At 41.6% G+C, this 23187-nt stretch overlaps 2 protein-coding genes across 8 annotated transcripts in view; one reads left to right on the forward strand and one right to left on the reverse strand.

The window, feature by feature from the left end:
- Positions 1-17081, reverse strand: part of MBLAC2 (metallo-beta-lactamase domain containing 2) — a 32722-nt gene extending 15641 nt beyond the window's left edge. Inside the window, exon 1 of the mRNA XM_049867413.1 lies at positions 16236-17081. Within this exon, the coding sequence (XP_049723370.1) occupies positions 16236-16689 (454 nt within the window). The 5' untranslated portion in view covers positions 16690-17081. The remainder of the gene's footprint in view (positions 1-16235) is intronic.
- Positions 17082-17193: 112 nt separating this feature from the next.
- The window catches only part of POLR3G (RNA polymerase III subunit G), a 47311-nt gene continuing 41317 nt past the window's right edge, over positions 17194-23187 (forward strand). For 4 of the 7 annotated variants that reach the window (XM_049867421.1, XM_049867467.1, XM_049867459.1 and 1 more), the window contains exon 1: positions 17194-17347. The gene's annotated coding sequence lies outside the window, so the exon portion shown is untranslated. The other 3 variants (XM_049867436.1, XM_049867445.1, XM_049867428.1) reach the window with 3 other exon arrangements.

Consider the following 23187-nt stretch of genomic DNA (forward strand, 5'->3'; position numbering starts at 1 on the left):
ACCCTGACCTACCAATTTGGGAACAAGGCTACCAGAATTCCTAACATGTTGCCTAACCTATGGGTCTTGGACTTGCCAATCTTCATAATCCTATTAGCCAATTCCTCAAAAAATTTCTTTGTCTATATGTTTTACTGTTCTGTTTCTCTAGAAAACCCTAAGACAACCACTTTGTAAGACAGTTTGGTATTATCTTTAAAAGTTAAGACATACTATGTGACCCAGAAATTCAATTCTTACGTATCTACCCAAGAAAAATGAAAATATACATCCACACAAAGACGTGTATGCAAATGCCTATTACTCAAAACAGTACCAAACTACTCTGCCAAAGATTGGCTAAGGTTCAGGTAAGACTAAATTTAATAATATTGTGCTCTGTAAAATGATACTTTCTTCTCATATGGTCTTTAGGCAAAAACATTCAAGGGCTCCATCAATTTCCTAAGGGCCTTTTTAAAAAAAAAAAAAAATACAGTGACTTTCAAATTATTTGCTTTTGAAGTGACATTTGTGTCATTATCTGTATCACTTTTACTTTCTTCCACTTGTAACTGATCCTTCTCTACAACAGTGTTATGCAAAGTGTGACCTGAGGACCAGGAGACCAGCAGCAACAGCTTTTCAGGTGTTTTTTTACACAGGTTATAAGAAAAGAAAGGAGCCCTGGTGGTGCATCGATTAAACACTCGGATGCTAACGAAAGGTCAATGATTTGAATCCATCAACAGTTCTGTGGGAGAAAAGACCTGGCGATCTGCTCCCATAAGGATTTACAGCCTAGGAAGCCCTATGGGGCAATTCTACTCTGTCATATAGGGTCACTATGAGTCTGAATTGACTTGAGGTCACACAACAACAAGATAGATTAAAAACCACCCCAAATCCAGGTTTCTAGAATTTGCCTGATGGTAAAAATATCTGCAATGCTTGTTAAATATACACTGATCCTGGGCCCATTCTAGATTTTCTCAAACAGTTTCCACGGAATAGGTCGAAAATATATACGCTGAACAAAGGACCAAGGTGATTCTCATTATCAGGCAAGTTACCAATGGTTCTCAAGCCTTAGCATGAATAAGAATTACCTGTAGGACTTGTTAAAACAGACTGGGAGACTTCCATTTTCACTCCAGTGTGCAAAAGAGCTTGGAAGTCCTCATCCCCATTATCATAAGACAAAAGCTGAATAAACTGAAAATCAACAACTCTTCTTAGATTGACCAGAGAATTGAGGTCACAGTGCAAAACCTGAAAACTGGAGAAACAGACAAGTACAGACAATCACAGCTTACTGGGAGCAGAAGCATTAATCAGTAATTGAGTAATTGCTGGAGGCTAAGTGTTGACTTGCTTGAGAGTTAAAGAAAATCCTGGGGCCCCAGTCTCAGATGAGCCCCCATGAGTTTTACCTCCAGGAGGCTGAACAGGTTCTCATGATGAAGATCACAGAAAATCCTCTCATGCCAACAAATGAAATGAAAAAACCAAATGTAGTATATATACACAATGGAATATTATATAGCTATTAAGAAAACTGATGAGTCCTCAAAACATCTTATAACATGGATGAATCTGGAGGACATTATGCTAAATAAGTCAATTACAAAAGGTCGAATATTGTATGATCCCACTTTTATAAAAAGAGAAGAATAGGTATACAGAAATCAACATTCACTGCTGGTTACCAGGGATATGAGGGGGAAGGAGGGGAAATCACTCTCTAGTGACCCTACAAAGGAGAGTAGAATCGTCCCGTAGAGTTTGCAAGGAGTGCCTGGTGGATTTGAACTGCTGACCTTTTGGTTAACAGCCGCAGCACTTAAACTACGCCACCAGGGTTTTTCCACCTCTAGATGTGGACACTTGTTATTTTCGGTGATGGGAAAGGGAATACCAAATGTGGGTGATGTATGCACACTTGATCAAGGTAAATGAAGTGACCAAAAAGTACACAAGATGTTTTTGGTAAATGCTGTAACATATACAATTTTGCAAAAACAATAAAAAAAGTCTGTGGTTACATAAGTAGGTACATATGCATATGTGTGTATAGGCAGGTACATGTGTGTATATACGTGTGCATGTATAGGTGTATCTATAAAACAAAAAAACCATTGCCGTCAAGTCGATTCCGACTCATAGCAACCCCGTAGGACAGAGTAAAACTGCCCCATAGAGTTTCCAAGGAGCGCCTGGTGAATTTGAACTGCTGACCTCTTGGTTAGCAGCTGTAGCTCTTACCCACTATGCCACCACGGTCTCCAGGTGTATCTATAGGCATATGTATATTCATATATATATATAATAAATCACATAGCGGGCATAGCTATGAATACTTTTTAGACATAACCAAACACCTCGCAGGATTGGTGTTCTGGGGACAGCTAGGTCAAGTGGCATAATGTAGTTCACAAAGTTTATGTTCTATATCCTAGTTTGGTGAGTAGCATGTAAGGTCTTAAAAGCTCACAAGTCGCCATCTAAGAAACAACTATTGGTTTCTACTAGTTTGGAGCAAAAGAGAAAGAAGGAAACCAAAAACTCAAAGAAGAAACCAGTCTGCAGGACTAACAGTCTACACGAACCATGGCCTCACATACCCTGAGATCAGAAGAACTAGATGGTGCCTGGCTACCATTACTGACCATTTTGATCAGGGATACAATAGATGGACCCTGACAGAATGGGAGAAAAATGTAGAAAACTCAAATTCTTAAAAAGTCTACACTTACTGGACCAGTTAAGACTAGAGGAACCTCTGAGGCCATTATTCTGAGATACCCTTTAAACTCTGAACTGAAACTACTCCTGGAGGTCACTTTTCAGTTAAATAACAGACTGGCACATGAAATAGGCAATATTACCCATGAATATTGTGCTCCTTAAAAAAAAAAAAAGTCTATATGAGACCAAACAGTCAACATTTATCCTAAAGCACAGATGAGAAGGTAAGGGGGGTGCCTTAGGTTAGGTTCTCTAGAGAAGTAAAACCAATGAAGCATATTAAAAAAAACCAAAAAACAACAAATCATTGCCATCAAGTATTTTCTGACATATAGCGACCCTACGGGAGAGAGAAGAACTGCCCCATAGGGTTTCCAAGGAGTGGCTGGTGGATTCCAACTGCTGACCTTGTGGTTAGCAATCGAGCTCTTAACCACTGCTACCAGGGCTCCATGAAGCATACACACATATACATATACATATACATATATATATATATATATATATATATATATATATATATATATATATATACACACACATCAAGGAAATGGCTCATGTGGTTGTAGAGGCTGGAAAGTCCCAACTCTATGGGTCAGGCTGGAGGCTTCTCCTGGCACACATAGCTATAGAGGCTGGTGAACCCAAGATCAGCAGGTCGGATAGCAGGCCTCTGGCTCAGGAGCTGTGGAGGGTGACAAATCCCAAGATCAGCAGGTAAGCTGCCAGCTCAAGTCCCAAGAACCAGAGGTCAGATGAACAGAAGCCAGCTGCAGGATCCAGAGCAAGCAAAAGCCAATGAGCTTTGCCAGAAAGTCCACGTATATTGGATGCAGGCTATACCCCTAAGGAAACTCCCTTTCAACTGATTGGCTGCTTATAACAGATCTCATCATGGAGGTGATTAAATCATTACATAACTACCAAACTACATCATAACTGCCAAACCACTGAGAATCAGAGCTCAGCCAAGTTGACACACAACGTTAACCACCACAGTTGACCCCTTGTCAACTTGGCATCCGTATACATCTCTAAATAAAGACAATTATAAAGTCATACTTGTGCCTAACATAATAACAACACATGTACAACTGAAAATGCATGAGCCCTGTTTACATCTTATATTTTATGTGAAAACAAAGCTAAACAAAAACAACCAAACCCATTGTCTTAGAGTTGACTCCAACTCAAAGCGATCCTATAGGACAGAGTAGAATGGCCCTATAACGTTTCCAAGGAGCAGCTGGTGGATTTGAACTGCTGACCGTTTGATTAGCAGTATGAGCGCTTAACCACTGTGCCACCAGGACTCTTTTTTTAAGTGAATATAACAAAAATTTTTAATGCACACATATAAGGAAGAAATACTCATAACAACTACAGTCCTCATTTCTGCAACTGGTCACATGGTCATAGCTGGTATTTAGAACTACCTTCTTCCACCACTCATTCTGTGTTCCCTTTACCTTCAGCAAGCACCTTAACTGTTTACAGTTCTTTACCTGGTAGGGTGACCCAAACTTAAACTGTTAAATGGGAGCCTAATTTTCTGTGTAAATTTTCACCAAAAACACAAAATATCATTAGAAGAAAAAAAAAAAAAAAAAATCCCCTCGTATTTTGAGCAGGGGAGGGGAAAAGTAACCATTTTGAAACATGCCCAGAGTATTCTGTTCTCCCTGGCAGGGGCCCACTCTCAGGGAAAACTGCTTTGCCAGAGTCTTATCTGACCTGGGGGAAAAGCGATTGGGTAGTATGAACCCGCTCTATCTCATATTACCCATTGTCACTGAGTTGATTCCAACTCATAGCAACCCTGTAGGACAAAGCAAAATTGCCACAGGGTTTCCAAGGCTGTAATCTTTACAGAGAAGACTGCTACACATCTTTCTCCAAGGAGCAGCTGCTGGGTTTGAATAGCTGACCTCTTGGTTAGCAATTGTGCACTTAACCACTGCACTACCAATGCTCACATGTATCACATTGGTGGGGGTAGGCTACAAAGCTCTTCCAAAGGTTAAAGCCCAGGTACTCTGATGCACTAAAAGAGTGAAATTTTATGGTAAGATTACAGAATGCTTCACCTCCCCAATGCGTTACCACCAATCACATCAACAGGGCTCCAGTATAGTTAACAGTGGACTACAACTGAAAGAGCTGCAAGACAGATACCATTTAAGAAGGAGCTTCTGGGTAAACCCAAGGACAAGAAAAGGAGACAACAACAATGACACCAGAGGAAACTGCAGCCTTTGACACCTACAACATACATTAAACACAGTCTAACACTTAGCCAGATAAACATAAAATGTACATTGAAGTATTATTGGCCTCAGTTTCTACTACCTGATAAATCACATCCAGCTTTCAACAAAAAATTATAATGCATGCTAAAAGGAAAAAAAAGAAAACACAGTTTGAAGAAACAAAGTAAACATCAGAATCAAACAGAGACATGGCAGAGATTTTGGAATCATCAGACCAGGAATTTAAAATAATTATGATTAATATGCTAAGGGATCTAATGGAAAAAGTTAACAACATGAAAAAAAGAGATGAGTGATGTAAGCAGAGAGATGGAAACTAAGAATAAAAAGAATAAAAAACACTATAACGGAAATGAAAAATGCCTTTGAGGGCCTCATCAGTGAACAAGACACAGCCAAGGAAAGAATCAGAGCTTCAAGATACGTCAACAGAAACTTCCTATTCTGAAATGCAGAAAATAAAAAGAATGAAAAAATCAGAACAGAATATCGAAAAACTGTGGGACAATTACAAAATGTATAATAAATATACAGCTGGACTACCAAAAGAACAAGAAAGAACAGAGCAGGAAAAATACTTAATAGTAGCTGAAAATTTTCCAAAATTGTTGGCAGACACCAAACCACCAATCCAGGTAGCTCAGAGAACACCAAATAGGGTAAATACCCAAATATCTATAACTAAGTTTATCATACTCAAACAGCAGGAAAATCAAAGACAATGGAGAAAATCTTGAAACAAGCCAGAGAATAAAACTCCTTCCCCACCACAGAAGAACAAAGATAAAAATTACATTGGACTTCTCTTCAGAAACCACGCAAGAAGGGACTGTGGTATAATACTGGGAGTGTTAACACATGGGTGAAAAGAAAAAAAAAAAAAACAACAACCATAATAACAAAAACAAAACCACCTTAGAATTTTCTATCTGGAGAAATTATTCTTCAAAAGGGAAAGAAAAATAAAGATTTTCTCAGACAAATAAAAATTTTGGCAATTTTTCCCCAGTACAACCTGCTTTGCAAGAAATGTTAAAAGAAGCTCTTCAGACAGAATGAAAATAATATAGATCAGATACTTGGATCTATATAAAGAAAGAACATTAGAGAAGGAATAAATGAAGCAAACAAAATATTTTATTTTCTTATTCTTAGTTGATCTAGTAGATTAAATGTTTTTTCTGCACAACAGCAACAATTATTGGGTGTTTTTAGTTTATAAATAAGTGAAATGATTACAGCAATGCTTTAAGGGAGAGGAGGAAGGAATTGGGTATACCATGTTACAAGGTACCTGTGCTAGCCATGAAGTTGTATAATGTTATTTGAAATCGAAATGGTATTAGATGTAAATATATATTGTAAACTCTAGTGTAATCACTAAAATTTTTTAAAAAGAATTATAAATGATACATTAAGGAGTAAAAATGGAATTACACAAAATTATCAGCCAAAAACAGAAAAGGGAAAAAAAGAAGATAAAAAATAAAGGCATTAAATAGAGAACAATTATAAACATGGTAGATATTAATCTAACTATACCAATAATCACTTTATATGTGAATGTTCTAAATATAGCAATTAAAAGACAGAGGCTGACAAAGTAGATTAAGAAAACAAGACCAAACTGCCATGGGTTGAATTGAGTCCCCCCCAAAATAGATGTCAACTTGGCTAGGCCATGATTCCCAGTATTGTGTGATTGTCTACCATTTTGTCATCTGATGTGATTTTCCTTTGTGTTGTAAATACTATCTCTATGATGCTGATAAGGTGGGATTAGCAGCAGTTATGTTAATGAGGCAGGACTCAATCTATAAAATCAGATTGTGTGTCAAGTCAATCTCTTTTCATATGAAAGAGAGAAGCGAGGGGGGGAGGGCTCAAAACACCAAGAAACAAGAGCCAGAAAAACAGGGCGTCCTTTGGATCTGTGCTCCCCGCACTGAGAAGCATCTGAACCAGGGAAGACTGACGTCAAGGACCTACCTCCAGAGCCAAAACAGAGAGAAAGCCTTCCTCTGGAGCTGGCACCCTGAATTTGGACTTCTAGCCTCCTAGACTGTGAAAGAATAAATTTGTTTGTTAAAGCCATCTGCTTGTGGTATTTCTGTTACAGCAGAACTAGATAACCACGGCACCAACTATATGTTATCTAGAAGAAAACCACTTTAAAAATAAAGACACATATAGACTAAAATGAAGAAAAATGGAGAAAGGTATACCATGCTAACACTAATCAATGAAAGCTGGAGTAACTATATTAATTTCAAACAAAACAGGCTTCAGAGCAAGGAGGATTATAAAGAGGGGCATATCACATAATGATAAAGGGGTCAATTCTCCAAGAAAACGTAACAATCCTTAATGTGTATGTACTTAACAACAGAGCATCAAAATATGTGAGACAAAAACTGATAGAACTGCCAAGAGAAATAAACATACCCACTATTAGAGTTGGAGACTTCAACACACCCCTGTCAATAATTGCCAGTTCTAGCACGTGAAAAATCAGTAAGAATACAGTTGAACTGAACATCACCACTGGTCAACTGCATTTGATTGACATTCATAAAATACTTCATCCAATAACAGCAGAATACACATGCTTCTCAACTCATGGAAATTCACCAAGAGAAATCATATTCAGGGTATTTTAACACACCTTAACAAATTTAAAAGATTAAAATAATACAAAGTACGTTCTCAGAACACAATGGAATTAAACTACAAATCGATACAAAGAGAGCTGGAAAAAATCAGAAAATATTTGGAGATTAAACGACGTGCTTCTAAATAACACGAAGTAAAACTTAGAAAGTATTTTGAACTCAATGAAAACACAACTTAAGACAATTTGTGGGATGCAGGAAAAGCAGTGCTTAGAGAGATGTTTCTAGGATTGAGTGTATATATTAGAAAAAAAGAAAAATTTAAACTCAATCTAAGCTTCTAAACCTCAGGAAATTAGAGCGAGAAGAGTACTTTAGCTTAAAGTAAGAAGAAAAGAAATAATATCAGAGCAGAAACCAATGACATTGAAAACAGCAAATAGAGAAAATAAATGAAATCAAAAGCTCATTCTCTGATGAGACTGATAAAATGGATAAACCTCCATCAAAAAGCTAATGAAGAAAAAAGGAGAGCAGACACAAATTACCAACATCGGAAATGAAAGCGAGGTCATCACTACTGATTCCATGAACACTGAAAGGTAATGAATGAATATTATAAACAACTCTATGACAAAATTTTGATAATTTAGATGAAACAGACCAATGCCTTAAAAGACATAATTTACCAAAACTCACACAGGAGAAAAAGAAAATCTTGAATAGGCCTATATTTCCTTATAGAAATGTAACCAGCAATTGATAACTTTCTCAAAAAGAGAGTACCAGGTCCGGATGGCTTCAGTGGTGAATTCTACCAAACACTGCAGGAAGAATTAATACAAATTCTCTACAATCTCTTCCAGAAATAGAAATGGAGGGAACATATGGTGCTATGAAACAGTTTCTAACCATGTCTTGTAACGCCCACAAAATGATTAGCTGGGCTACAATCGTGCATGGGATTGGTCAATTTACTACGCAAACAGTGGTTTAAAAATCCACCCAAAAGGACTGAACCCCCTATGGTTCAGTTAGGGGATTGGTCAATTTTGTCATCCTGCTAGGTTTATATAAGGGGCCAACCCCAGTTATTTGGGGGACCTCACCACCATCAAGAAGAGTCTGGAGTGGAGTGTGTCCTTTGGACCTGAAGTCCCTGTGCTGAGAATCTCCTAGACTCAGAACAAAGAGCTATAACATCGAAGATGGAGAGACAGTGGGCTGGTCAGCCCCTGCAGAGAGACATCACTATAGTGGCTTGCCGGCCCATGGAGAGAAAGCTAGGAGAGAGAGAGGCCCTCCATGCAGAGATTTGCCTGCTGCAAAAGAGCTGTAACACTTGCCCACTGTCATGGATTGAACTGTGTCCCCCCAAAATATGTGTCAACTTGGTTAGGCCATGATTCAAAATATTCTGTTTGTCCTCCATTTTGTGACTGTAATTTTATGTTAAGAGGATTAGGGCAGGATTGTAACAACCAGGTCACATCCCTGATCCAATGTGAAGGGAGTTTCCCTGGGGTGTGGCCTGCACCACCTCTTATCTCTCATGAGATAAAAGGAAAGGGAAGGGAGCAGAGAGGTAGGGAACCTCGTACCACCAAGAAAGCAGCTCCAGGCACAGAGCCTGTCCTTTGGGCCTGAGGTTCCTACATGGAGGCACTCCTAGTCCAGGGGAAGATTGATGACAGGGACCTTTCTCCAGAGCTGACAGAGAGAGAAAGCCTTCCTCTGGAGCTGATGCCCTGAATTTGGACTCCTAGCCTACTACACTCTGAGAAAATAAATTTCTCTTTGTTAAAGCTATCCACTTGTGGTATTTCTGTCACAGCAGCACTAGATGACTAAGATACCCATGCAGGGCAGCGGCCTGAGTATGCCCTGTGCAACACTTCTCCCCTCCACCTCTGGGCAGCATGGCAGGAGCCACAAAGGCCCTTGAGCAGTGCCAGCCTGGATAGCAGGGCAGCAAGAGCGAGAACCACGTGGGCCTGGGTAGCACAAAATGAGCCAGTGGCTCAGGAAATCCTGTTCTGAGGTCTTCCCAGCGACAAGGCAAGGCCCAGAGGGACGCAGTGGCAGAGCAGAAGCCTTAGGAGCCATGTAGGCCCCCCAGGCTGCGTGGTATTAGCCTGAGGCAGGAGTGGTATGAACATAGTATCTGACCTAAATCAAGGTGTGCCTGCCCAGCAAGAATGAACATGGGTAATTTGAGAAAGTATTATCAGTTCCCCTTTGAGAATCTGTTACTGTTTACTGTTTGCAATAATAATGGCTTTTGCTTTGCCAACACCGAGAGTGTCTCATGTGGCCAGCTCGATCACAGGTGAATGCAGCACCCATGGAATGGCTGATGCCAGTGGGTATATACATGCCTCATTCTGGCAGTCTTATGGCTGCCTGGAAGATTGAGGCATAGCCTGTCTGCCTGTGCAGTAGAGATAGACGAGCCCTTACAGGACACTTCCTAGCTCATTCTACGAGGCCAGTATTTCCCTCATACCAAAATCAGATAAAGACTGACTAGTATCTCTCATGGGGATGCACCCAAAAATCCTCAACAAAATATTAAGCAAATATAATCCAACAATGTATAAAAAGAATTATATATCATGACCAAGGCTTTTTCAACATTGGAAAACCAATTAATGGAATCCGTTGCATAAATAAGCTATAGAAGAAAAATCACATCATCATATCAATATTTACAGAAGCACCTGACAAAATCCCACACTCATTCTTGATTTAAAAAAAAAAAAAAAAAAAAAAATCAGCATGGAAGGCTTTAAATGCCTTCCATGAGCTGATAATGTGCACATATATATATAATTCCAGTCAAGCCCTCTGTCAAAGCCAACTCATAGCCACCCTATAGGACCCCATAGGACTGAGTAGAATTGCCCCACACAGTTTCCAAGAAGCGGCTGGTGGATCCGAACTGCCGCCCTTCTGGTTAGCAGCCATACCTCTTAACCACAATGCCACTAGGCTGTCCCTGTTTCACTTAGGACAAGCCAAAATTCTTAATAGTATCTCATGTCCTTTGTGTTCCTGCCTATATTCCAGCCTTACCCTGACGCAGTCATCACCACGCTCCAGCCACACTAGACCTCTCAGCAGAATTCTCAAATGCCTTAAGCCCCTTCCACTTTGGCATCTCCCTTTTTTATTCAAGAAAATGCAGGCACATATTTAAAATAAAATATTACAGAAGGGGTCTCAATGTTAAGAAAAAGCTATTTGTCCCATTCTGGCTCTATTCCCAACCCTGCTCCCAAGAGGCAGCCATTTCTAACAATTTTTGCTATTTCTTCTGGCAGTTATCTCTACTAGAGGTAGTTATCTCTAAATAATGTTTATACTCTATTTTTCTGATTTAGCAATTATATTTTACTGATTTTGTACCTGTATTGATACCTCTAGGCTTTTCCATTTTAAGAAGTATCCCTTGACTTTCACCAAGAAATGTAAGAATTTTTAGCTCTTTATTCCCCAACCCCCACCTACCAATACCATAAATGTATACATTTCTCATCCCTCAAGAGTTATAATTTTGTTCATAATAATACTCAATATATTATACTTTAAGGTACAATTACTTTTCCTTTCCTATGCAATTTGTTTGCACTGGAAAAGCATTTATTTGTTGGATATTTTCTTGAATTATCTCCATAATGATTTCCTCTCCATTTTGTCTGTGTTAATATTGCGATATTGTATTTTCAAAATTGGCCCTCTACTTATCTTTTTCTCTCCTAGGCTCCATCTTTGTTTATCCACTATACTTTCTGTTGGGTTTTCAACTTTATCTTCTAGACCTACTATTAAGTAATTTCATATATGTTTTAAATTCTAAGAGTTCTTTATTGATATTGTTCTGCCCATGGTTATTTTTTTAAAAATACCCTCTATTGTCTCTTAGACGTCTTGGATGCATTACCTCTGTTATCCCCTTGATGATATTAATTATTGCCCTCCATCCCCCACCCTGAGTTGCTTTATGCTGTTTGTTTTGGTATTTGATCTCATGTTAGAGAATTTTCTCAGATTTTTCTTAACACTTGATTGCCTGTTTAAGAATAGGTGTTGAAAAGGTTGCCTGAGATACACTGCATGGGGTTTACCAACCTAAGTTTGACCATAGAAAGATCATGCCAGGTTGTTTACTTAAGGATTACTCTGGATCAGCACCTTAGCATCTTGCTCTTGGATTGGGCAGATTCCCCAGATGAGATTCTTCCAATTTCCTCCCTGGGGGATAAAGGCCTGGCGCTCATTCTTCTGGAAAGCTAGCAGGGAACACATACATGACTTATTCCTCCTGTTTTCCATACTGAACCCCTGCACTCAATACTGCTTGCCACCACTCAATCAAGAAACCCCACTGTTATGAAACAAACAATAATATGCATGAGGAATGCGCTTATTAGTTCCATCAAGTATATAAGACCAAACTGGCAACTGCCCAAAAGCAAAGATAAGAAGGCAGGATGGGACAGGGAAACTGGAGGAATGGACAAAGGGAAGGGATAAGGGGAGAGTGCTGATACATTGCTGGGATTGCAACCAATGTTGCAAAACAATTTGTGTACAGATTTTTGAATGAGAAATTAATTTGTGCTGTAAAAAAAGAAACCCCACTGTTTGACTATCTTCAGAAAAGAAACTGGGTGGGGAATGGACATTCACTTAGGGGGAGGGAATCTAGCGTTTTAACAACTTCTTAAACGTCTTTCAACCAATTCTACTTATTTTAGTGTCCTTCCCTTTGCCTCAACTCAGCTACCTGGTACTGCAACTTCCTGATTTTTTGGGGCCTTTTTGGACTGGCTTTTGATTTCTCCTCGATAAAACTGCTAACTCACATCTGCTTTCTAGCATCCAAAATAGTTCTCTCGGTCAGTGTGGATTTATACTTAAAACAAGCCAAGTAAACAAAACACAGTTCCTTTATTAATGGTTGGTGGGATGTGGGAGGGAGCCAAATTAGATGTGCATTCTGGAATCTGTATTTTTTGTTTTTAACCTTCCAAAATCACCAATGAAAACCCCATGGATTACACTGGTTTGATCCACAACCAATTATGGAAATGACGTAGGACCAGGCAGTGTTTAGTTCCATTGCACATGGGGTCACCGTGAGTTGGGGCCAACTAAATGGCTGCTAACAACAAGTGATTTAAATCTACCGAGAACCACTCTCTAACACACAGAATATTTACAATTATTCTAATGTTGGTCTAGACAGTGTCTTGGTGACTCTGGGTAAATTGCATAGGCACATGAAACAGACAAAAACGCCTAGACTCTTCATGTCACTTTAATATTGTAAAAAATAGGTAAAATGATGTGTGCTCATTCAAGAGTGTGCCGTATAAGTCTAAGGTATATTGCTATTTTTTTTAGGAAGATACTAGTTCACTACTGTCATGGATTTAATTACGTCCACCCAAAAACGTGTGTATCAACTTGGTTAGGCCATGATTCCCAGTATCATGTAGCTGTCCTCCATTTTGCAACTGTAATTTTATGTTAAGAGGATTAGGGTGGGATTGTAACACCACTCTTACTCAGGTCACTTCCCTGATCCAATATAAAGGGAGTTTCCCTGGGGTGTGGGCTGTACCACCTTTTATGTCTAAGAGATAAAAGGAAAGAGAGCAAGCAGAGAGTTGGGGACCTCATACCATCAAGAAAGTAGCACCAGGAGCAAAGCACATCATTTGGGACCCGGGGTACCTGCGCCTGAGAAGTTCCTCGACCATGGGAAAATTGAGGACAAGGACCTTCTTTCAGAGCTGACAGGGAAAGGATGCCTTCCCCTGGAGCTAACGCCTTGAATTTAGACTTTTAGCCTACTTTACTGTGAGGAAATAAATTTCTCTTTGTTAAAGCCATCCACTTGTGGTATTTCTGTTATGGCAGCACTAGTTGACTAAGACAACTACTAACAAGGTGAGTTGTTTTTCTGACAAAAATAACGACTTTAGTGATATGGCTATTTTCTCCCTCGTACTCCTTGTAGCTACCTCGTTTACGAGACAACTTTTGGATCAGTGATACAGAATACAGATTTATCATTCCCCACGACAAACAGTGCACTAAATGAAAAGTAATTAAGGAAAAAAAAAAATGAATTCCATCTCCTTGTATTCTAACCAAAGCAATGAAGACCTTATCTTAAGAGCTCTTTGAGTACGAGTATGTAACTGTGTATGAACTTTTAATATAAATGTTTTATATCTCCTTCTAGGCATGTGGAGTCTGTTAATAACAAGTTAGCAGACCACATCATTTAGAAGATACAGGAAAGTAATATCCTAAGAAGAGAGGAAATCAGGTACTGCTTGAGAGGGTGAGGAAACCCTGGTGGCATAATGGTTAAGGGCTACGGCTGCTAACCAAAAGGTCAGCAGTTCGAATCCACCAGGCACTCCTTGGAAACTCTATGGGACAATTCTACTCTGTCCTGTAGGGTCACTATGAGTCAGAATCAACTCAATGGCAATGGGGGAGGAGTGTGTCAGAGAGTGAGGCTTCTGACTCCCAAAGAAAAACAACTTTTGATAACACAGTATTATCGTCTTGAAAGCGTTCGGTAAATATTAAGCTTTCTTTCACACTTTAAAAAGGCTTAAAGTGTCACACAAGTAGCTTGCAGTCTCTTTACACCTCCAAAACACTGATTATACCACGTACTGGGATTTTAGGTTCTAATGGGAACTAGGTTCTAGTTCCAACTCTTTCCCAAACTGGCTATGTGATCTCAGGCACAATAGTCAGGCCTGTTTTAAACTCTCTCTTCCTCTATAGGGGCCCTGGTGGCACAGTGGTTAAGAGCTCAGCTGCTAACTAAAAGGTCAACAGTTTGAATCTGCTAGCCGCTGCTTGGAAACCACATGGGGCAGCTCTATTCTGTCCTAGAGGGTTGCTATGACTCAGAACCATCTGGATGGCAACAGATTTTCTTCATCTATAAAACAATAATCCCTATCATTTTTTTATCCTTGATTTCCCATTGCTGGCATAGGATCAAAAGTAATCTTCAGAACAATTCAAATATATTTTAATACTAATGTAAATATTTTTTGTTGTGAGTGCCAGAACTGAGTCTGCATACCCATCAACTGTGCCGAAATCTTACCTCTGAAAGTATTAATTATATCGAGAAATACAAGAACCAAAAGTAAATTTAATGTAAATGTATTTCTCCTGTGCCTCATAATGTCAGGTAACATAAGATTCCCCCATCTAAATCAGTTCTTCGATGAAAAAACTTTTTAGTGGGGGAATGAGATGTTAATTTTCCTTTCTATTTTTTTAGCATCTGAGATGATCAAAACCCTGTCCATAAGATAAACTGGTTTTTGTGTTATTTCATTTTTTGTGATATTGTTTGGTCATAAAATGAGCTTTAGTACCTTACTGTACTTCAGCAGCTGGATTTTTTCTACCTCACACACCAAAACACCAAACCTGCTACTGTCAAGTTTATTTCGACTCATTAGTAACGATGGTGTCAAAGTGAAAAGAAAAGGTTTCGCATCCTACTCAGAATTATAATATTTCTGTGGTAGGATTTATGTATGTTCTGCACGCTTTCATCTATTGTACCTTGGTTCAAATCCTAGCTTTTGTCACTATTTTGTTTTGTGGATCTTAGGCAAGTCATTTTATTGGATGCCAGTGTTTTTCACTTCGAATATGTTAAGGATAAAATGAGATTAAAAAAAAAGTATTTAAAAATAAAAAAGGAAATTAATATGCCAGATATTGCTCCTGTGGCCAATTACCTCAAGTATTTAATTCCTGAGGGTGGGAACAGGTTGGGGCCTTACTGTGTTTTATTCCATGAGTTTTTCTCTGAATCCTATTCCGTCCTTCACAGAGCCAAAGAGAACTAGGACTATCTATGCATTAGGCTACATACTCCACCACCACCAGAAGCAATCTCCTTATTAATCCTTCTCGAATTTTGCTTTCGACCACAACAGATATCTATCTTAACACAAGACTCAAAGCATATTCTACCCTTATGTTTACAATCAAGCTTTTTCTCTAGTGAGGCAACAGCAAGATTAGAAATCTGGAAGGTAGGGTTGCATGATCAGATTGGAACCTCTGCACTCTGACAGCTTTCTAAGCCTACAGGTGGAAATTGCTCGTACTAGGTGGTGACCGAACAGATAAAGTCAGCGTTTCTCAAAAGCATAGAGCATGACACGCACTTTGTGAGGTGTCATTCGTTGGAAGTCTTCTAGCTACAAAAACACCCAGAAATGTCAGAAAGGTGCCTGGAAAAGGAATGGGAAAGCCTCAGTCACAAGTCCCCGTAGTCTTACCACTATTCATGACACAAGAAACTGACTAGGGGGTGGGATCGGTTTTCACCGCCCTTCTAGGAACCGCTTCAAGGGGCCAAAGCTGGTCTCAGGTAGGGAAGACTGTGATTGCCGTGGCTCTGGAAAGGTGGGCATTTACTCGGGGAAAGCTAAAACAGAAATGGCGTTTCTGTGGTGTGCTAAAACGAGCCCCCATTACAGCCATGCAGGTCTGCAACATGCATCCCTCGGACATCCCCTCTCTCAATTAGACAGCGCGCGCCCATGGGGGGACTCATTACCATCCTGCAGGATGAGGGTGGGCTGCACCGCCTGCACTCGGAACTGCCTGGCCCTCCAGCCAGGGCTGGGCGCTCGCACCACTTCGCTGTCGGACAGCCATGTCACCGTTTCAAAGTTGTCCCCGCGAGCCAGAGCCTCGGCCTCAGCGTGGTGCACAGCTACCCGGTCAAACTGGTAGAGGCCGCCGGAGTGGTCGAAGTGCACGTGTGTGGCCACCGCTAGCAGAGGCCGGCGTTCTGCTTCGTCCTTGGCCCCGCGGTCCTGCAGGAGGCCGGAGGAATACAGGTATTCAGGAAGACTGCGCAGCCCCAAGCCGGTGTCGATCACCACGTCCTGCTCCGAGCCGCGCACTAGCCAGATGTTGGCCCGGTTGCCCGACTCGTAGAAGCGTTCCTGAATCCAGAAGATACCGTCGCCCAGGGACTTGTGGGCATACCACTCGAGCGCCGACATCCTGGGCAGGGGTGCGGCCGGGCGAGGTAGGTGTGGGCGTGTGTACCTCCTGCACTGTGGCCAGACCCGCGACTCTGCGGCGGTTGTGGCGCTGTCTGCCCGCAGCCTGGGAGCAGGCGCAGAGCGAGGGGCGGAGGATGCAGGGAGGTGCAGGGGGAGAGGTAGGAGGAGGTGGGGCCCCTCCCGCCAGGTCAGCAGAGCGCGGGGGCAGCACTAGCCGCACTCGGGCGCAGGAGCAGTAGTAGCCTGTGCAACCGCAGCACGGGAGCCACTGCACAAGAGATACTTTCCCCACCCCGGGGGGTCTGACTGCAGAGACTGAGCTGTGGGAGGCTGCACCAGGCCTGTCCACCCCCAACGCGTCTCAATGCTCACTCTCATGCGGCACGGAGTCAGGCCAACCGGTTAGACGGCGACTACGGCGCCTGCCAAGGGCTAAAAAACTCTTGGCTCAGGGGGTGGGGCTTAGCTAAGGGGTGGGCGGGGCTAGTTGGTTGGAATCCTAACGCGGTTCCGGGGCCGCGTGGAGGGCGGAGCGCGCTTTTGCTAAAGTGGTACCAGCGGCCCGAAGGTTCGGCGCCCTCTGCTCGCACCCTTTCTTTGCCGGCCGGCACTTCTGCTGCATAGTTTTGCCAAAGCCACGAGCCTTAGTGACCAGGTAACGAAGCAAGCAATCGGGGCCTTTGGGCGAGCGTGAGGACCATAGTGGGGAGTTAAAGGGGCACGTGGAGTGGATGGGGGTAGTCAGGAGTACAGATTCTTTAAAGAGCCCTTGCTTTGAGGCGCATTGGGAGATAGCTTTACCTGTCCTTTTCCTACTCCCCTAAAAATCACATGAAATCGTCGTTTCCATATCTTACCTGGCCTGCATTTCCTGGGACTGTTTGCAGTGAGTTAGAAGGGAATTTGTTTTTATTAGTGGGAGGAGATGTACCAGATCCTGGGATTTGGCATATAATTTTTTTAGGCACTAGTCATTGCCGCAGACTTACAGCTGAGGACAGTGTTTTAACTGTTGATACTTTACCCCGTATCGTGGGACTCATAATAAGGTTTTTCTTTTCTAAAAAACGAAATTCTATATTTTTTCTCTCCCTCCTTTTATTTTATTTTTTGGCTAGTTTATCGGCACTTGGAAGAGAGCAGAGAAAGTTAGTATAAAGGTTCGATTAAGGAAAGGTGGAGGCAGCTTGTGAGGAAGGAAAAAGCATCTATTAACAGGGTGTGGCCTGCGAGCCACACAAATCACCTCCACTGTTCATGCCTGATCCCTATCCTATACCTCCCCACCCCCTGCACCCCGTCCTCCTCCAGCTATTAAACGTTCGTTTAGGCTTCAAAATTCCCGTGAGAACTTGACTGACCTCCCCATTCGGCAGCAGAAAAAAGTATTAAGGGACCCATGAGACAGCATTATAAAAGGTAATTATGAAAACCTTTTTGGCAACTGTACTAATAAGCCTCATGGAAAGAGAGGTTTACTCTCTTGCTTACCTTGTGAAGGTGCTTGGTGGGATGTGGCCTTTATGAAGATTTTGTTAATCAAGTTAGAGATTTATCCAGTCGCTCCTTTGGGGGCATTCATTTTGTTGTTGTGAAGAGAGTAAAACATACACCCATTCACCCGTTTCTACATGTACAATTAAGTGACATTATTACATTCTTCAAGTTGTGCAACCATTCTAACCGTCCTTTTCTGAGTTGTTCCTCCTCCATTAACATAAACTAACTGCCCTCTAACGTTGTTGTTGCTTTGATCCGGTATAGATCTTAAAAGAGCATAATGCTCAAGGCAGACATTTTTGACTAAGGTAAACTATTGTTTGGTTTTACGAAGATTTCAGGGGATATTTTTGGTTTAAGTTTTAAAATTATCTCAGGACAGTAGTTTTAGGGGTTCATCCAGCCCCTTTGGGGGCATTCTTATGTGTAAGTCCCTGAGCTAGATTCTGTGTGAAGAACAGAATTGTGTAAGAAAGATATGATCTGGGTACTTAAGAATTTGAGGGATGATGATATCAATATACAAATATTTGCAATACAATGCAGTGTGTGATATTTACCACAAAAAAACCCAAACCCATTGCCATGGAGTCAATTCTGACTCATAGAGACCTTAGTACAGGGTAGAACTGCCCCACAGTGTTTCTAGGCTGTGATTTTTTTTTTTTTTTTAATTTTTAATGTGCTTTAAGTGGAAGTTTACAAACCAAGCCAGTCTCTCATACAAAAATTTATATACCACTGCCGTCCTAGTTGCTCTCCCTCTAATGAGACAGCACAGTCCTTCCCTCTAGTCTCTATTTTCGTGTCCATTTGGCCAGATTCTGACCCCCCGTGCCCTCTCAACTCTTTTCCAGACAGGAGCTGCCCACATAGTCTCATGAGTCTACTTGAGCCAAGAAGCTCACTCTTCACCAGTATCATTTTCTGTTCCACAGTCCAGTCCAATCCCTATCTGAAGAGTTGGCTTTGGGAATGGTTCCTGTCTTGGGCTAACAGAAGGTCTGGGGACCATGACCTCTGGGGTCCTTCTAGTCTCAGATGGACCATTAAGCCTGGTGTTTTTATGAGTATTTGAGGTCTGCATCCCACTGCTCTCCTGCTCCCTCAGGGATTGACTGTTGTGTTCCCTGTCAGGGCAGTCATCGGTTGTAGCCAGGCACCATCTAGTTCTTCTGGTCTGAGGCTGATGTAGTCTCTGGTTTATGTGGCCCTTTCTGTCTCTTGGGCTCATAATTACCTTGTGTCTTTGGCGTTCTTCATTCTCCTTTGATCCAGGTGGGTTGAGAACAATTGATGCATCTTAGATGGCCGCTTGCTAGCTTTTAAGACCCCAGACACCACTCTCCAAAGTGGGATACCGAGTGTTTTCTTAATAGATTTTATTATGCCAATTGACTTAGATGTCCCCTGAAACCATGGTCCCCAAACCCCTGCCCCTGCTACACTGGCCTTCGAAGCATTCAGTTTATTAGGAAACTTATTTGTTTTTGGTTTAGTCCAATTGTGCTGACCTCTCCTGTATTGTGTGTTGTCTTAACGTAGGCCGTAAGTTTTACGGAAGAGATTAACACGTTTCTCTCATGGAGATGCTGGTGGGTTTGAACTGCTGATCATTTGGTTAGCAGTGGAGCGCTTAACCACAGCGCCCCCAGGGCTCCTTATATGTACCACAAACCTAACCCTGTTGCCGTCAAGTCAATTCTGATTCATAGCAACCCTAAAGGACAGAGTAGAACTGCCACATAGGGTTTCCAAGGAGCTCCAGGTGAATTCGAACTGCTGACCATTTGGTTAGCAGCCGTAGCTCTTAACCACTACACCACCAGAGTTTCCTATATGTACTACAGAGGAAGTAAAATTGAGGTGCTATAAGAGTACAGATGGAAGGGATTGTTGAGGAATGACATTGTTGAGAAGCTGCCTTAAAAGACAGTTATGTGTTAGGATATTCTTGGCAGGGAAATACAGTGCTTACTATAGTTTGGATATTTTTCCTCTAGGAAGTGAAATGGAGTGATATCCTTATTAGACCATGTGCTCAGCACTAATTCACCCAATATTTTATTGTACTTTTGCCAGGCTCTGGGTAGTGATAGGGTATAAAAAGATGAATAAGTCTCCAAGGAACCCTTCACACTTACCCTTCTGCCTGTATCACACTCCCCCCTTGGATACCCTTTCCTAGTTCTCTGCATGGCTCTCTATCTCACTTTTATCAGGTTTGTTCTCAAATATCCAGTACAAGAGGACTTCTTCAACCACAGTTTCCACAAAACAACTGTGTTTCCTGCTTTATTTTTTCTTCTACCACTACTTGACTTTTTCTATAAAATTAATTTATGTTTATCTACTTTAATTTCCCATACTAAACTATGAGCCCCATGAGAACAGAGACTTTGTGTTTTCCACTGCTATATTCCCCATAGCAAGATGGCCTGACACATAGAGGGTGCTCAATAAATACTTGAGGAAGGCATGATTGAAGAGGCTCCCTGGGGAGATCCCCCCAAAATTGAACAATTACAACATGATTATAAAAAGCCACAAAAACAGTGTGTTGTTCCTGTGTGCCATTGAGTTGATTCCGACTCATAGCGACCCTATGGAACAGAGTAGAACTGCCCTGTAGCATTTCTGAGGAGTGACTGGTGGATTCAAACTGCCGACCTTTTGATTAGCAGCCTGACCTCTTAGCCTTTGTGCCACTAGGGCTCCTAAAAACAGTGTAGTACTTGGGAAACACAGAAGGGGGAAGCCTACCTGTGTGTAGTTTGGAAATGGAAATAGAGGAAGTGAGGTTTGCATGAAATCTTAGATGCTAGGGATATATCAGCTGGACATGAGAGAAAGGGCACTCCTGGTGGAAGGCACACCACATGCAAGAGCTGGGAATAGCAGAGTTGGGCATGGCTGCAGTGTGGGACGCATGGGGCCAGAGGCAGAAAGTTAGACTCAAAAGCTCCGTTGGATGTTAGTTGAGGAAGAAAGTGGCACATCAAGATTTATATTTATAAGGGAGAGTCTGACCATGGGAAATTTATTTGTTCTGTATACCACGGACTGCCTGGAGAACAGACAAATCCGTCTTGAAAGAAGTACAACCAGAATGCTTCTTAGAAGCAAGGGTGGCGAGACTTTGTCTCATGTACTTTGGACTGTTACCAGAAGGGACCAGTCCCAGAAGGATGTCATGCTTGATAAAGTGAGGGGTCACATCAGTGAGATGGTTTGACACAGTGGCTGCAACAATGTGCGCAAACATGGCAATGATTGTGAGGATGGCACAGGACCTGGCAGCGTTTTGTTCTGTTGTATATAGAGTCGCTATGAGCCAGCAGCCATTCCAGGGCACCTAACAACAACTGTCGTAGAGGTCCAGTTGAGACACGATGAGGACCTGAACTAAAGCAGAAGTGAAGGAAGGGGAACATGTGAGAGAGAACACAGAGCTGATACTGTTACCAGCTGGCGTGACTCAACGGCGAACCCACATGTTACAGAGTAGAACTGCCCCATGGGGTTTTCTTGGCAGTAATCTCTACGGAAGCAGTCCGCCTGCACTGTCTTCCTTGGAGATGGTTGGGTTCAAACAGCCAACCTTTAGGTTAGCAGCCGATCAAGTGCTTGTTACAGAGCTGATAGTCTCTACTATTAGATATAGGGATTGAGGGAGAAAGAGAGAAGTTTAGGGCGACTATCAGGTTTTTGACTGGGACAACTTAGGTGTCATTCATCAAGAAAGCAGATATAGATAGAATATTGATGGAGAGTTCAGTTTAAGACATTCTGAGTTGAGATACACGTAAGATACACAAGTGGAAATATGCAGAAGGCAGTCAAAATAGAGTTCTTAACAGAGAAGAGAGACCAGGGTTGGATTTAAAGATCGGAGAACTATATAAGGAGGTTACCCAAGGCCAAAGAAGTGGATGGATTCACTGGGAAGAGTTTTTAGGCCAGTGATCACCACTATGAGACGTGAACTAATGGAGGGACACGTGTTTCCTAAAGGCTACCAGGCACAGAGAGTTGGTTTCCAGATTCTCAGTTTTCATATGTACTTCTTAAAACTGATCTATCTGAGAAGGCTGGGAACCTGGGAGGGCCGGGGTGGCAGAAAGTCAACAGCTACATTCGTTTACTTACAGTGAAAGACGGTGATACTGTCACCAGGCTTTCAGTGCTTCCCCTCTCTTCCATGCCTTCTTCCATCTGTTTGTGTGTACATTTATTCATCTAGCTAATATGTGCAAGGAACTGCATGAGAGACATGGAAGGCAATACCTTTCAGCCACCACTAATAAAATGTTAGAGCTAGGAGAGTTTTCAGTCCCTGGCATGAGGTGGTGGTTTTACTTGATGACATTGGGCTGTTTTTGCATTTTGGCTCTTAGTTGCTTGAATTGTACCCATTTTCAAACCATCTCAGAACAATTCTGAATGAGAACTTTTTGGAGGCATCCTAATAGGGAAGAGGGTGATGCTGCTGACTTTACATTTTTAAATATAGCCAACTTGTCCTTATTAATTCACTTCACTGTAAAGATGAATGACATCCCTGGGATTAAAAACGTTTTCAACTAGCCTGGAAATTAGCTTAGTATAACTGAAGACAATGTAGAGGTATCCTGAAGCCTTAAATCATTTCCGCGTTTCTTAGGAAGTAACTTTCGTGTCCTTAGGAAGTTAACCTCCGAGGCCTTACTTTCCTCTGGGAAGGTTTCATCTGCAGCTGCACGTCATAATCTCCAGGGGAGCTTAGACAGTCCTGATGCCTGAATCCTGCCCCTCAGAGACTCTGATTTTATTGTTCGGAGGAGAAGCCTAGAACATTTTTAAAGCTCTCGTGATGATTCCAGTGTGTAGCCAAAGGTCCCAAACATTATATTCAGAAAGTTAAACACAAACAAAACCTTGATAGAAGGCCTCACTGAATTGTACTTCTGTGGTAGATTTGCTAGTGAAATCAGTTCAGTGCGGGAAAATGGGAAA

Source organism: Elephas maximus, chromosome 2 (assembly GCF_024166365.1).
Source record: "Elephas maximus indicus isolate mEleMax1 chromosome 2, mEleMax1 primary haplotype, whole genome shotgun sequence".
Taxonomy (NCBI): Eukaryota; Metazoa; Chordata; class Mammalia; order Proboscidea; family Elephantidae; genus Elephas; species Elephas maximus.